The 15832-nt window shown below is 50.6% G+C and overlaps 1 protein-coding gene and 3 non-coding genes across 7 annotated transcripts; 1 reads left to right on the forward strand and 3 right to left on the reverse strand.

The window, feature by feature from the left end:
• Positions 1-3792: 3792 nt before the first annotated feature.
• Positions 3793-10681, reverse strand: HMGN4 (high mobility group nucleosomal binding domain 4). 4 transcript variants are annotated; one of them, XM_042937689.1, is made up of 3 exons: positions 10557-10681; positions 9371-9475; positions 3793-4787 (listed from the first exon to the last, which is right to left on the reverse strand). In XM_042937689.1, exons 2-3 carry the CDS (start codon positions 9385-9387, stop codon positions 4430-4432), a joined length of 375 nt encoding a protein of 124 aa, XP_042793623.1. In that variant the 5' UTR covers positions 9388-9475; positions 10557-10681; the 3' UTR covers positions 3793-4429. The 4 variants fall into 4 exon arrangements, with proteins under 4 accessions (XP_042793623.1, XP_042793622.1, XP_042793624.1 ...); XM_042937688.1 differs by having other exon boundaries at positions 10537-10681; XM_042937690.1 differs by lacking the exon at positions 9371-9475.
• A 351-nt stretch (positions 10682-11032) lies between these two features.
• TRNAV-CAC lies at positions 11033-11105 on the reverse strand. Its single transcript has one exon. It is a non-coding gene; the product is annotated as a tRNA-Val (tRNA).
• A 515-nt stretch (positions 11106-11620) lies between these two features.
• TRNAR-ACG lies at positions 11621-11693 on the reverse strand. Its single transcript has one exon. It is a non-coding gene; the product is annotated as a tRNA-Arg (tRNA).
• Positions 11694-15591: 3898 nt separating this feature from the next.
• Positions 15592-15665, forward strand: TRNAT-AGU. The gene has a single exon. It is a non-coding gene; the product is annotated as a tRNA-Thr (tRNA).
• The last annotated feature ends 167 nt before the right edge of the window (positions 15666-15832 follow it).

Raw genomic sequence — 15832 nt, forward strand, 5'->3', positions numbered from 1 at the left:
GCTCGCCCCTCAACGTCCTGAAACCTTGCTTCCAAATTCCTTAGAGACTGACTTATCCTCACCCCCACTGACTTGAAAGTATGTAACCAGTCACTCCTCACAACCCCGGGGGCAGCCCTCTCTGCCCCGGGGTCCTGTCCCTTTGCTGTAGTAAAATCACCTTTTTCCACCAGAAAACACCTCGAGAATTCTTTCTCAGCCATTTGCTCATGAACCTCACTTTATAATTTTATCACTGTGGCGCCCTTACGTGGGGCTTTGAGTTTTTTCATCTGGACTCTGAGCCCCAGCGCTAACTTGGTAATTCCGCTCCTCTTTCCTTTTATTTCAGGGGCTTTTGGAGGAACAGTTTCATGTCAGTTGCTCAGGCTGCAGGCCTCCGGTGCCCGTGGCTCCTCCGCAGGGAGGAGAAAGGCTGCCTTTTGGCTGGAAGTTAGTACCCTGGCAGGAATGCTAAGACCAGAAACTTGATGCCCTCTCTTTATTCCTGTCCTTACACCAAGTTGTCCGTCTTGGGCGTGGGACGGCCACCTAAGTCACCAGGACGGCTGCCACTCTTTAGACTCCCTTGTGAGGTTTCCTCCTCATTGGTCTAATGTGGGCCCCTCCAGATCCTGGTCTAGCCGCCTCTGGCCCAGAGAACGCCACTCAGAGCCGGCCGAAACCAGTCCGTGCATGATTAAATTAGATCCCAACTGGGGACTGTTTCCTAGGGAAGTCGGCTGTAAGGACGACATGTGTTGGAATGTCTCTTAGACCCTGATGGGTTTCTGTCTTTCCTATTTTTCATCAGGGCCCCTACTGACTACTGAAATTATCATTCCTGCAGGAAACCAAGCAAATGGACTGAGATACCCTATATCCAGCTGTGAATGGCCCTAAATCATGCCCCGGATTTTAAGGCCTCTTGTAAAATGTGTTTGGCCACTAACCAGGCTGATAAACTCCCTCCTGACACGCTGAGGACTGTCTAAACAGGCCTCCTCTGTAAGGAGCCCCTCCCGGGTAGTGGGTAGCGGGAGTTTTGTTCCATTCTCGCCCTAATAAATTTGGTGCCTGTGCCGCTCTTAACCTTGTTCGTGGGTTCCATCCTTCGGCTCCATCAGAACACGATCCTGAATTTTTAAAAACGCAGTACATCCCCCTGGAATTTAGTGTCCTTTCATTACTACCTGTCTTCGCTGGAAATCACAACTGTTTAGCATGTGGATAGCTTGCATTTGATTGTTTTCTAGTGGTATCTCGGGCAATTTCCTTAATTTACTCAGAAACTGGATGGATTACATTTGAAATTTATACCGCTGATCTTTCCAACGAGGGGCTTTCTAACCCCCCGAGTTGTAGACCCGGGTCTTAATACGGATTTTACCACTCACTGTCTGACCTCAAGGCAAATTAATCTGTTTGTCTCAAGTGTCACTAAGTGTAAAGTAAAATGGGGATAATAATATTCAGCTCATAGGGTCATGGAAATAAACTTACGCATGGAAATCACTGGACAGTGTTTGGCAAACAGTGAGCACTTGAGAACTTCCTTACTGTAAAAAAAAAAAAAAAAAAAAAACCTGCTAGAATTTACTTGGTGATGCATTTAAATCATTCTTTGGATTCAACAATTTATTGACCACCTACTATGCACCACGTTCTCTTAACCTCTTTGCAAATGTCATTGCTCTTTCTAGAAGGCTTGCTTTCCCCCACTCCTTCTTGCTTAAAGGACTTCTTGCTTGACTAACTCCTGTTTTCATTTTGCTGCTTAAGCGTCAAAACAACCCAGGACCCCTTCCTGCTCTGGCATCACCGTCAGGATCTTCTGCGGGATTAGCCCCACACCAGGCACGGTACCGTGTGGTGACTTTACTGCATTTGACTTTGGACTCTGAGGACAGGGCATGTTTTTCTTCGGCCCCAATCTGTTGCTTGGCAAAGAGAAGACACAGATACATGTTTGCTGGTTACCAGGCAAAATGAGGTGGGGACAGTCGAGCAGGGGGACAGTAAGGCAGCTTGCTAAAATAGTTTCCTGCTACTCAGTGACAGCCACTTAGCGGATCTTCCTCCAACTTTTGTCTGTCCCTTACAGCCTTTTGCCTGCCCACACCCCCCTCCACAACTCAGATTGTTATTCTCTGTCTGAAACTCTAACGGTATCCCATAATGTTCAGAGACACTCTTGTCCACCCTCTTTCCAATTCCTCTTCTGCTTCCTTGTTCTCCCTCAGCGAGCCAAACAGCCAAACACATTTTCACCTCCTGCCTGCATTTGCCGTTCCCTCTGCTGGAACGGTTTTCCCTCATGTGGACCTCTCTTGTTCCTTTATTTCATTAAGGGTTCCGCTCAGGTGTCATCCTCATCAGGGAGGACGTCCCTAACCACCCTATCTACATAGCACCCACTTTTAAGGCCCCTCGTCACATAAGTTTGGGTATTTTCTACCCCTCCCCCCACCAGAATAGAAGCTTGGCGAAAGCCGCCTTTGTTTTGTTCGTTGCTGTGCCCCTAGCAACTTGGACGATGCCCAGCGTTAGAAAGAGTAAAAAAGGGAATAACACTGTGTAGAAGCAAAACTGTTTGCATATACACAACATATGGTTTACTTATGTAGAAAGCCCAAAAGAATATACACACATATTACACGAATGAGAGTTCAGCAAAGATGCTGGATACGAAAATCAACTAGCTAGAAAATGCAGGAACTAAAAATATACTACAAAAATAGCATAAAAAAGTATAAAGTCCCTAGGAAATATTAACAATAGACATTTATGGAGAAAATTATAAAACTTTATTGAAAGACACTTAAAAAGGTTAAATAAATGAAGAGCTACATCGTGTTCAAGGGAAGACTCAACATTGTAATTAGTCTATGAATTCAATACAAATCCAATAAAAATTCCAGCATTTTTGTTTTGTTTTAGAACTGGTCAATCTAGGGGCGCCTGGGTGGCTCAGTCGGCTAAGCGTCCGACGTCGGCTGAGGTCACGATCTCGCGATTCGTGAGTTCGAGCCACACATCAGGCTCCGTGCTGACAGCTCAGAGCCTGGAGCCTGCTTGGGATTCTGTGTCTCCCTCTCTCTCTGCCCCTCCCCTACGCACACTCTGTCTCTCTCTGTCTCTCAAAAATGAATAAACATTAAAAAACATTTAAAAATAAAAGGCCTGATCAATCTAATTCTAAAAGTTGTAGCAAATCTAATTCTAAAAGCCGTTAGCAAACGGCTGAGAATGGCCACGATGCTCCCGAAGAAGACAAGTTTGGTGGAGATTTTATTTTGGAGCTGGAGGTGAGATTTGTCCTGAGAAACCGAGACCTCTTTCTAAAAGCTGTAGTGCTCAGGACTATATTGCACTGCCGTGGGGTTGGGCAAACTGACCAGTGAGTCAGAAGAGCATCCACACCCGCCCTGCCCCGCACCCACCCACCCCCAAGAGACTCCATTTTCGAAAGAGCTGGTGTTCCGGATCCACGGGAAGGAATGAACTCTTCAGAAAATGGTGCAGCGACGACCACTGCTTATCCACCTGGACAAAATATTACATGGAACTTCTATCTCGTACTTGGCACGCCGATCAGTGCAGAGAAGACTGCGGACAAGTGTGAAACGTAAAACCCTGTTTAAGGTGCAGTAAAGAAGATCCCTAGGGCTGTGGGTAGGAAATGATCCCCCTCCCACCAGGCTAATATGTATTCAGCTTTTATAAGATACTTTTCAGGACCAGCCGCTTCCAGGAGGACACGGGTGACAATCGATCCACACAACACCCGACAACATTCAAACTCCCCCCCTCCCGCCCCCCCCAAGTCAACAGTCTTCTGTTGCTCTTCTGAAAAGGTGACGTTCTCGGGAGGCGTGGATAGTTCGCATGAGGTACGTGAGATCTTTTCACGGGTCAACTCTGAGGTGGGGGAGAGGAGCTAAAAAGTGCAGGATGGCCACTGGGATCGCCCGCCAACTACACACAGGAATCCTGGCTCTTTGGGGCAAGGCCATCTTGATGTTATGGCCAGAAGGCCTGGGTGTGATCACCCGACAGGAGGCTGGGGGTGCCAAGGCCGCGTCATGACTATTCCAGGAAGGCCAGTGCATGCTGCTCGCCTCGGGAGAGAAGCCGTGAGGTTTTGCTTCTCCGTGCCGGAAGGCTTCTGAGCCCGGGGGGCTGACACGAGACCCCTCCCGGGAACCAGGAATAATCTTCAACAGTGAGGACGCAGGCGCCATCCCCCCCCATTTCAATCGGGCCCCGGAGACGTTCTGTCAGCGGGATTTGCGCTTTCCACGGGGGACAACAACAATGCGTCTTGTATGCCAACGGCGGAAGTCGGAAATAAGAGCCCAAGTTCTACACTTTTATAAAAGTTGATTGAAGACAGACAGTATCTCGAACAGCAGAGTCACTAGAAGGTGAGTTAGGAAAAAAGTACATTTCATTTGGCGTCCCCGCTGCCTTCTGCTTTCTGTGACGGGGCCGTGGAAGCGTCCGGGTTCTTCCCGGCCTTGTCCCCGGCCTTGTCCCCAACCCTGTCGCCCTCTGCTTTCCCCTTTCTCCCCTTGGGCCGCTTCTCGGCCTTCCTGGCAGCGGCCTTTGGAGGCCGGGCTTCCGGTTTTGGGGGAGCGGGTTTGGCAGACAGCCGCGCGGATCTCCTCTGCGGCTCACCCTTCACCTTGGCTTTGTCACCTTTAGCATCGCCTTTTGCCTTTCTCTTGGGCATGGTGGCGGGTGGCTTCGCCAGGCCAGGGAGGGCGGCGGCTTCTGCCTTCCTCACGCTGCTTCCGGGAAGATTTCTGTAACAAACACAAAGCGTGTAAGCCATTACGGGATGGACGGACAGATAGAACTACATTAGAATTCAAGGTTGACTGTATTAAAATGAAGAACTTGTACAAATCGAAGATAGTATAAAAAAGTAAAAGGATACATTACAAGCTGGGCAAAGATATTCCTAACACACAGAACTGACAAGGGATCCGAATCCAGAATATACAAAGAATTCCTGGGGCGCCTGGGTTCAGTCAGTGGAACCTCCAACTTGGGCTCAGGTCATGATCTTAGAGTTCACGAGTTCGAGCCCCGTGTGGGTCTCTGTGCCGACATCTCGGAGCCTGGAGCCTGCTTGGGATTCTGTGTCCTCCCCTCTCTCTGCCCCTCCCCAAGTTGTGCTCTGTCTCTCAAAAATAAACATTAAGAAATTAAAAAAAAAAAAAAAAAAAAAAGAATGGCTACAGATCCATGAGAGAAGGGCAAAATGAAAATTTTAAAACAATGAGCAAAAGTGTTAACACGAACTTCTTAGAAGCAGCACGAGTGGTGAATAAGCACGTACAAGTATGCCCAACCTCACTAGTAACACAGAGAAAGACACACTGACATTTCACGGCCATCAAATTGGTGGAAACTAAATGGCCTGACAAAATCAAGCGCCCAGCAGATGTGGAACAATTAAAGCATCATGCACTGCTGGGCTGTGCTGTTTATTTGTGTGTAAATTAGTATATTAAATTTGAAAATATCCTGAAAAGCAATTTCACTTCTGGGTGTTTACCTAGAGGAATTCTTGGAGATGAACACAGGAAATCCCTATGAGAATGTTTACGAACCTCTACACCACCCACTGGCCTTTCAGTAGCAGAAGAGATCAATCCATTATTAGCATCGCTGCAAAAGAACGCGAGTCAGCAGCAGAAACGAAGAGATTAGGATGAATCTCAAGCACGTAATGTTGAGCAAAAACAACAGATTGCCAAATATGTACAGTATAGATCCACTGACAAGCATACAGCCAAATGACATGTCTACACCGCAAGCATGTAGTAAAACCAAAACAGAAAACAACAACGACAACAAAATAAGGGATAAAGGTAAAAATCGGGACAAGAGCCACATCGACGGGAGTCGAGAAAGAGCCGGTGGCTGGAGACGGGGTGGGGGTCCAGAGGAAGGGGTGAGGTAGCACTCTCTTCCTTGGATTGGGGGTGGGACAGGAGCACACAGAACAGAAGGTGATTTATTTGGGGTCGGGTAATTAGGACCCGGGGCTGGGGCTGCCATTCCCAAGTGGCATGGGAACCCTTTTAAAGCTTTAGGCCAAGGGGCGCCTGGGTGGCTCAGTCAGTTGAGCGGCCGACTTCGGCTCAGGTCACGATCTCTCACTCCGTGAGTTTGAGCCCCGCGTCGGGCTCTGTGCTGACAGCTCGGAGCCTGGAGCCTGTTTCGGATTCTGTGTCTCCCCCTCTCTCTGACCCTCCCCTGTTCATGCTCTCTCTCTGTCTCAAAAGTAAATAAACGTTAAAAAAAAAAATTTAAAGCTTTAGGCCAAGTCTAGTGGCTCAGACCTCTGCCCACCCCCCACCCTTGAACACATTTCCTGGGGAATTCTGTAACCTCTGCCCTGCCCCACGCCACAACGTTTTGAGGGGGGAAAAAAAAAAAAAAAAAAGATTACCTTGTCCCTAAACTGCTCCAAAGTTCTGTTGTGTTGTTTTTGCTGGACCTCACTATCTAGATACTTCGTGGGCAAACCTGATCCTTGAGCAAACCTGGTTTTGATTTTATGTTCCTTGGCTAACAAAAGGACCCACCTGTAAATCGTGCTAAAGTATCAAATTAGCCATTTTTCTCCCCACTTTTTCACCATGACCGGAGCCGCTGAAAATTTTGTTTCTCCCTTCCTCCTTGTGCAATAGAGGGAGAAATATATTAGCATAAAGAAGAAAGAGCCAAAGTGCCTGAATCAGTCAGTATTGCCCTTGGGACCTGGTAAGGGACTTTGGGAACAGGGAAGGATATGAACAGGAGGGACAATTGTATTCTCATGCTGAACAGCAATGCAGTGAAAAGCTAATGTGAAATTAGCAGGACCCTTCTCTCCCCTTGCAGCGCCCTTCGCCCGCCTCTAAATATTCTAAATTCCTGAGGGTCACGAAGCCCCTGCTGCCACAGAAGCGCAGCATGGGTCTGCTGGCCCAGGGGACTCGCCCGCCCTCACCCGAGGACACGCGTCCCCAGACATTCCGTGAACTTAGGCCTAATTTATCCTCTTTTTATTTCCTCTCCCAAACGCACCACTAAAGAAATGCTTGAACAATTCTTAGAGAACAAAAGGTGTGTGTGTGTGTCTTTTTAACCCAAATTCTGGCACAACACAGAAAATGATTTTTAAAGAAAATAACTGAGGATGCTAGAGATCCCACAGGCTAACGCTGCGTGTGGTGACGGTGTGCCTGGAGAGGGACAGGCAGGGAGACAGCTGCTCTTAAGATGAAGGAACCAACGTTGAGAGATCTTTTACGGCATGAAAATCATTTGGTCTGGTGCTAGGGTGGCTGGGTTTATCCCTGTTGTCCTGGCATAATTATTTTTAAAAAATTTTTTCTTAATGTTTACTCATCTCTGAGACAGAGAGAGACAGAGCATGGACAGGGGAGGTGCAGAGAGAGAGGGAGACAGAATCCGAAGCAGGCTCCAGGCTCTGAGCTGTCAGCGCAGAGCCCAATGCGGGGTTCGAACTCATGACCTGAGCCGAAGTCGGACGCCTAACCGATCGAGCCACCCAGGCGCCCCGCGTACAGGGGGCTTTTGAGGGCAGTGAAACCATTCTGTGTGTTACCGTAATGGTGGGTACGTGACATTAGGCATTTAGCAAAACTCCACTGTATACAAAGAGGGAGGCCGAATGTAGACTGTGGACTTCAGGTAATTATGTGGAAATCCTGGCTCATCGATTCTAACACATGTACCACGCCAGTGCAAGTTGTTAATAAGAAGAGAAACTTTAATAATAGGAGACACTGTACTTTCTGCTCAATTTGTCTGAAAGACTAAAACTGTTCTTTAAAAAAAAAATGAAGTCTACTGATTCAAAAAAACAAAACAACCCCCCCCCATATTTTAAGAATTAAAACAAGAAGAAATAATTTGTCAGACAATAAAATATAGAATTCACAGGGCGACAAACATTCCATCGTGTACGTCAGAGGGAAGAACTATTACGGGCTGGCAGATAAATCTACCTAATGTTGTAACTGCGGGAATCCAGAAATAGGACTTCCCATGGCTATCTCCAGGGCAAGAAATGATCAAGACAGGGCAACAGTGTTTCAAGTTTTAGGAATTTTAACAGTTCCCCTTTGTGAATACAGCTTTGTCCTTGGAAGTGTTATCGTAACAGAGAACAGAACGGGAACACAGTGAGATTCTGAATCACTCTCTCCCAGGTTGCACACCTCACGGGAGAACTCTTCATTTAACCAGACTGCTTGTTCTGTAAGGTCGAGGCTCTCTCTCCCTCAGCAGCCCCCGGGGGAGAGGCAGCAGCCTTTCCTTAAAATGCTTCTGTTAGCTACGAAGATGTGCATTTTTCCATTAGCAAGAGACCTAGGAAGTCTAAATTAACTGGCAGAAATAGCTTAAAACACCTAATAGTCAAATGAAGAGTAAATCCTAGCTTTCATGTGCAGGAGAAACCTGCTAACGCCGACTTCGAGGCAGCTGTGCTATAATCCTCTGGGAGACGCACTGCTGGGGATTCTCCAAACTGTGTCAACAGGATATGTGATACATCCATCTCAGTCTCCAGAAGTGAGCTGAATTTGCAACCCCCCCCCCAATTCATAGGTAGAAGTCCTGACCCCCAGGACCTCACACCGTGACTGCAGTTGGAGGCAGGGCCTTTAAAAAGGCAGTTAAGGTAAAATGAGGACGTACGGGTGGGTCCCGATCCGACAGCATTCCTGTCCTTATAAGAGGGGATCGGGACACAGACAACACAGAGGGGTGACCATCCAAGCTACGGAGAGAGGCTTGGGAAGAAACCAAACCTGTCAACATCCTGATGCCGGACTTCCAGCCTTTAGAACTGGGAGAAGATACATCTCTGTTGTTTCCGACACGCGGCCTGTGGCATTTTGTCACACAGCTCCCGCACATTAACGCAGGAGGGGCGAGTGCAAAGACCCCACTGACCTAGAGCACATCCCGGGTGAGATTCCCTGTGAGGCTTGGCACAGCTCTCAAAATCCTTCCCCCATATGGTTTCTTCTCTTTCCTCGCAAGCCTGTCTCCAGTATCCACGGAGCAGATCCCGCCCCATCCAACACATGCCCCACCCCATTCCCAGCAGACTCGCACAGGGCGCATTTTAGCAGCATTTACTGATCTGGATTTCTGGGAGCCAGTTCTACCTTGGGTTCTGGTCTCAATCCCACCCCCAAAGTCGCAAGGCCACCTTCTCTCTGCCTCTTACTCAGGGCAAGATAGTGCTTTGGGGTTGGACGGGAGACCTGGAAGAAGGCTGCTAACACCAAGTTTGGGGAAGGACATGACCGAAGAAAAGATGGTGTGCAAGGCGAGCCGCGGGACAAGAGCCCACCTGGCGTCAGCCGCCATCTAGGGCCTGTCTGTTCTCCACCTGCCAGACGACGTGATCAGTCAGGGCCTGCAGCCCGAGCTTCCATCTGGGGTTAAGTGAGGGGCCCTGGGGGAGGAAAAGGTGAGAGAGGGCAGAGTGTCTAAAAGGGTAGGGCAGCTGCATCTTGCCAGGGTTCTCCTGGTCTGAAGAGAAGCAGAGAGCCACGGGTTTCTAAACGAAACTGTCACCCATTTGCAACTGGTTGGCTTGGGGCACACTCGCTTAGGTGTTCCCGCCCACTGGCATCCGAGGACAAATCTCCAACATCTCCCAGGCCCCTGAGACCCCGGCCTGCTTTCTGGGCACATGAACTCCCTCCTACTTCTGAGTGGCAGGGAAGAGACTGTAAATGGAAATGTCTTAGACAAGTTTCTATCGGCCACCTGCCAAACCTTATTGTCTTGCTAACGAGGGAATTAACAAGATGATAAAATCATGTCTTTTTTTTTGGCAGAGACAGGATGAAAATGGAGGAGGGAGAGAGAGAAGGAAAGCTCATTAGGTAAAGACTGCCCTTTCTTACGCCCGTAAACACATCACATTGGCATCAGTCATGTCAGGGAACCCAGAGCCCCGCGGACTGGGAGACTAGGCTTGGCCGACCCTTAAAAGCAGCCCTAATAGAAATAACGGAAGCAGTGGTGGTGGTGGTAGTAATAATCATCTACGAAGGAAATCCTGAGGCCGTCGGGTGGGATACCGAGACTCCTGTGCCAGAAAAGCCTTTGATGGATCCAATTAACACGCAAGCAGACCAGGGGTCCGAGGTCAGAGGCCAAACACCGGGGCTCAAGACCCGATTCCGAGCAGGTGCGGCCCGTGACCCCAAGCTTCGAGGCGACACGCAGAACCCACCGCGGGTCCGTTTCTTAACTTTCTTCGGGCGGGGAGGGCAGAAGGCCAAAGCGCAGGCAGACCCGGGCCTCCGGGGTCCCCGGGGCGGCGGGGAGGGGGGCTTCCCGCAGGTGAGGCCCCCGGGAGTGGGGGAGACGGACGCCGAGGGGGGTGGGCCAGGCCAACCCACCCGCCACGGCCCGGCCGGCGCGGTCCCTTCGGCCCCCCGGCCGCCCCCCCCCCAGCGTCCGGGCGACGCGCCGCCGGAATTCCGCCCCTTCCCAGAGACTCACGCCCGGGCCGGCGGACACACCGTGATTCCGGAGGCGCGGCGGCGGGAGGGCCCCCGGTACACGACCGCCTCGGCGGCGCACCCGAGTCCCGCGGCCGTCCGACAGGCGCGGGGCTCCCAGCCGCGGCCCGGGCGCCGGTGCCCTCGGCTGGGGCGGGGCCGGCGCGGGCCGCGGGGCCGGGGGCGGACGCGCCGAGCGGGCCCCGCCGGGAACAGGAAGGCGGCGGGCGGCGAGGAACCGCTTCCGGGGCTGCGGGCGGCCGCGCGGCCGCGTGCGAGCGGGGGAGAGCCGCGTCTCCGCTCGCGAGACGTCAGGCCGCCGCCCGGGTCCGCGGGACCCCGGCCCAGCTCGGGCGGGGCCGCCTCCGCACCACGGCCCGGCGACAAGACGACAGAAGGCGGGAACGTATGAAAGAAGACCTGAGAGTTTTAAGGAAATAAAGGAAACAAAATTTTAAGGAATTCTCTACAAAACGGAGAGAAGAAAAGGGAAACCTTGTTTCCGCCCGGTTTCGAACCGGGGACCTTTCGCGTGTGAGGCGAACGTGATAACCACTACACTACGGAAACACGACGGCGGGAGGCTCCCTGAGAGAGCAGTTCTCTCTGCAGAACACGCCGCCCGGCCTGCCCGATTCCTGCAAACGAGTGTCGTTTGTGTGCGCATGCGTCCGTGCACCCGTCTTCTTCGCACCACACGAGCCGGTGAAGAGCGCGGGCCAGACCCTCGCAGTGTACAGACTCGAAGCCAAATCCATAACAGTTTATTCTGGAAATGCCCAGATTGGGAGAAAACAGAAGAGAGGCTTCAGTGCTCACGAGCGACCCTTCTCGGTTACTTCTCAATCGGAATAGGCACGCCCCGGGACCATGCACAGGCCTCGGGCTGCTCAGCGCCACCGCGTGGCCGAGACGCGGAACTTGCTGTGCAGGGGCGTGAGGACCCCCCCAGCTGCGGTAAATGCGGCGCTCCTTGGCCCCGGAGAACCTGCAAGGCACATGTCGCCGTGCCCGAGTTTTCGGGCTCCACGGCGCGCCGCGGTGCTCTGCCATGCCAGGGAGAGGCAAAATAGCACGCCCCGCCTCGAGCCAGCCAGGAGTCGAACCTGGAATCTTCTGATCCGTAGTCAGACGCGTTATCCATTGCGCCACTGGCCCGCACGGAGGCGTCTGCCGCCGCGGATACTTTCGTGAGGACGCAGGCGCCGGCGGGTCCAGGCGAGGCGCGCTCGCGCCCGGGCCGCGCTCCCCGCTGGCCCGCTGGGCTCCCGGCCGGTCACCTGCGGCCGGCTGCTCGCTCCGTGGCGTCCGTGCTCCCCTCCGCGGCGTCTTCTCCGCCCGCGACACCTCGCCATCCACGCGTTCGCCCCGCAACCAGTGTTACCGTCGGAGGCGCTGGAAGTGGAGCCCTGAAGAAAAGCGATGTGGTCCCTTGTCCATCGACAAGATGACAGGGAAGCACTACATAAGGAGAATAATCATGATGAGCATTTGGAGGAAAACAAAAAGACCGGGGAGACCAGGAAGGCCCGGCGGAGACGGTGATTAACGAGAGAGAAACGCGGGTATCAGGGGAAAGAGCCTGGAGGGGCGAGAGCGCGCACAGACCCCCCGCTTGCGAGGACCGTGGATGTGATCTGTTGGGACTTGGAGGTCGTGGTGGGGCGGCGTGATCTGGCGTGCTCTCTTGTCTCTCCTTCGGTCGTTAAAAAATGGGTTTCAGTACTTACCAAGCAAGGCTCTGTGCTAAGCACCTGCTTGCCTGCGCGCCTACCGCTGGGCCTGCGACTCCCAATTTGACACCTTTGAAAGGGGCATCGTCAGCTCGCACGCGTGACTGCGCGTGTTCGCTTTCTCAGGAAGCGAGTAAGCATCTCCCAGGTGTGCGTCTCAGTCTCCAGAATCTTGAGAAGTCATCGTCGTCTCCATGCCTGGGTGAGCATCGCAGAAAAGTTGACGGCTGTTAACCGAGTGAAACTGCCTGACATTGAGAACATACCCACTGAGTGTAGAAAATAGTCGTTTTCGGTTCATAAGGTTGCAACGGCCCTTAAGAATAATAAAGGTGTTCCTGCTCTTTCTGCATCACCTTATAGTAGACCTAGTTAGGAATCTCCCCCTGGACAATGGAACAGGAGACCTCTGGCCAGGTTTTGTACTTGTATGCCTAGGGCACTTTGGTGGTTATGGACTGCCTCACAGAATAATCGTTTCGGCTAGAAAGAAAAAAAGATAAATACGTACGATTTCAAAGGGAAATCAGTTACACTGAAATATGTTACCAAAATATTAAAAACGTATGCTGTGGCAATATTTTTGCTCCTCTATTAATGCACTAACTGACAATGTACAGCAGGTCTAATCGATACCGTAATTTCAAAGCACTAATGAGCATCCATGATATTTAAAGAAATTTGCAACAACTGTAGTTTGATGCGAAATACTTGTGATCTCCAAAAATGACAAAATAAAAAGGGCTGAGATACAACAGTAATTTGTTGCCAACACTCCAGATGGAATAAAACACAAAATTTCAGTATCAAGTTGGTCAAGATAAATATTTATTTTCCCATCCGAGTTCACAGACTGTCGCCTCCCTATAAGAAGCAAAAGGAGATTTCCGTTCTCAAGAGCGGTTTGGAAACACGAACACTCACGCTTGAATTTTGAGAAATGAAGCAAACCGGGGTACTTCTCGGTTCTATTTTACCCTCATCGCATACCCAGGATGGGCAGGCAGGCCAGACCCCAAGGCGTCCCTAGAGCCGCGGGTCGCGTCTTGCACCTCTCAAATGGGCTTCAACTCAGCTAGCTGGAGGCCCCGTCCACATGTTCTCTCCTCGGCGTCTGCAGAGACCTCCCTTCGCAGGGCAGGTTTTGAAAGCTTCAGCGGCCTCCAAGTTCTCCGCGATGCTCACAACCCGACAGGAGCCGAGGCATGCTTTCACTTTGTTTTTGGAGAGCTTTCTAGGGGTCACCTTTTCTGAGAGTTCCAGTTTCTAGCGTTCAGTCTTTTCTTCAGTGGTTGTATCAGTCAGAGAAACAGAGTCCAGAATAAAAAAACAGAACTAGTAAGAGAATATGAATGAATGAATGAATGAACGAATGAATGAATGACTATTTCAAAGCCTGGCGAGTCTGAAATCTGCGGAGCAGGCCTGTAGTTTAGAAAATCTCAGGCAGGAGCTGACGCTACAGTCTTAAGACAGAATTTCTTCTTCCTCCGGGAAGCCTCCATTTTGCTTTTAAATAAAGCCTTTCACCTGGTTAGAAATAATAACTCATGGGAAATAATCATTGGTTCGGCTGGCTGGCTCACCCGTATTACTGAGGATCTTACAGTCAACTCGTTGTAACCACGTTAACCCACGAAGATATTTACAAAGTATCTTTACAGCAACATCCAGATTAGTGTTCAGTTGAATAACTGGGTACTGTACAGCCTAGCCAAGTTCACACATCAAGCTAACCATCGCAGTGCACTGTTCTTCTGGTTTCTCTCTCAAGCACGTGGACAATGGCACTCTCTGCCCCTCCCGTGTTTCTTTACATTATTGGCAGCAGTCTGTGACACAGAGATCCGCCCTTCTTCAGTTTCAGATGCGAGGAACAGAGCCAAGTGTGAGAGGCCCTTCCACGGGCTTTGCCGGCCACCCTGGGGATTGCGTAGAGGAGAGAATTCGCACCCAGAGTTCTGGAAGCGATTGTTCTAAGTCTCAGCTTTTCCCCCAAGATTTGTCTGCGGCTTGTTAAACAGCTGCTTTGACTTAGCAGCATTTCACTGCAGATTTTGACCGGTGGTGACCAACCAAAGGAAAAACGCCGACCAAATACTCACCGCTCTGCTGTCTTTCTGATAATCTGCCACAGTTTGGTCAAAGCCATAGTAGGTGTGGCTGTGCTCTTTATGATTATGTTGGCTCCCAGCACACTAATAATATAATGGCTAATCTTATCATATTAAAGAAATAGGTGCTTATTTCATGGAGGCTCAAACCGATTTCATGTTTCATAGACTTTCAGGGTTTTTACTGCAATGAGAAATCTAGCAGAGTCATGGGCTTTTATACCCCAGCCCTCAACTGTGTGGAGGTGGTGGTTAAGTGCCAAGGGCTGCCTTTTAGAGTGTGACGGCGAAATCCTTCAAATGTGGATACAATTTAGAAATACCGAAAGGCTGATTTCAGCATTATCCCCAGGAGAACAGATTTCGGGCAACACAGCCAATCGTAATTGGAGGTTTCACCTGGGAAGTTACAATCTCGGGTTATGGCAATAATTTGTAAACTCTTGGGAGTTTCACTAACGCCCTTTGTTCAAATCTTATTCCCAAGGACAGATTTATTTTCCAGAGAATAGAATAAATTGGGGAAGAGTGACAAACACACAAGTCCCCATGACAATATAGAAGTTCTTGTGAATGCTCTCAATTTGACATCTTAATCAAAACAAATCCTTTGGACCAGTTTTAGGACAAGAAAGCTTCTCTCCCTCTGTAGCTGCGGAGGAGAGGGGGCTGCTTCTCTCTCTCTTGCTAAAACTAGATGTTAATTATGAAGTCTCCTAGTTCTAAAGGTGCGGCTGTGGGACTCCACCAGTTAGCATTATAAGCAGAAGCAGGCAGGTGGAACCCAATTTTAGGGAAAGCCATGGGGTAAGGAATGACTGGAGTTTTCATTAAAGACGGTGACACGCAGAACACAGAGCTCGCTTCCCGAGGGAACGGTTCTCAGTGCTGGAGGAGTTGTGGTGGAAAAGCCGGGCGTCCCCTCCCTGGGGCCGCGGGTCACACTCCCCGCGGAGGCGTGAGAACCGCCCTCCCCGCAGTTTCTGGGACAAGACGCCTTCCGGCGCCTGCGGGAAGGGGCCTCAGTTTTCCTGCAGCCGCGCAGTTTCTTAGGTCTTCTGGGGCGAAGCGGGGACTGATTCATCTTTTGGGCCTAGAGAAGCCTCTAGGCTGCTCCTGACCCTCAGTGGTGGGAAAATGCAGACATGCACACAAGGAAAGCAAACATCATTCCTTTTCTGTGTCGATTTGGAAGCAGGCGGGCGTGCCGGCTCCGTGGCTTAGCTGGTTAAAGCGCCTGTCTAGTAAACAGGAGATCCTGGGTTCGAATCCCAGCGGGGCCTTTTGTGGTTTTCCCGCTCCCAGCAAAGACAAATGTGCGATCAAAGTATAACATCAAGGGTAAATTCCCCTACGGAATTTCGCCGAAGTGTTTTATGTGGGTCCCAGGGTGGCCACTCTGCATAGAGAGAAAAGAGTTTGCGTTTCTTTCAGGAGAAAGAATTTGGAT

This window comes from Panthera leo, chromosome B2 (genome assembly GCF_018350215.1).
Source record: "Panthera leo isolate Ple1 chromosome B2, P.leo_Ple1_pat1.1, whole genome shotgun sequence".
In the NCBI taxonomy this organism is placed as follows: Eukaryota; Metazoa; Chordata; class Mammalia; order Carnivora; family Felidae; genus Panthera; species Panthera leo.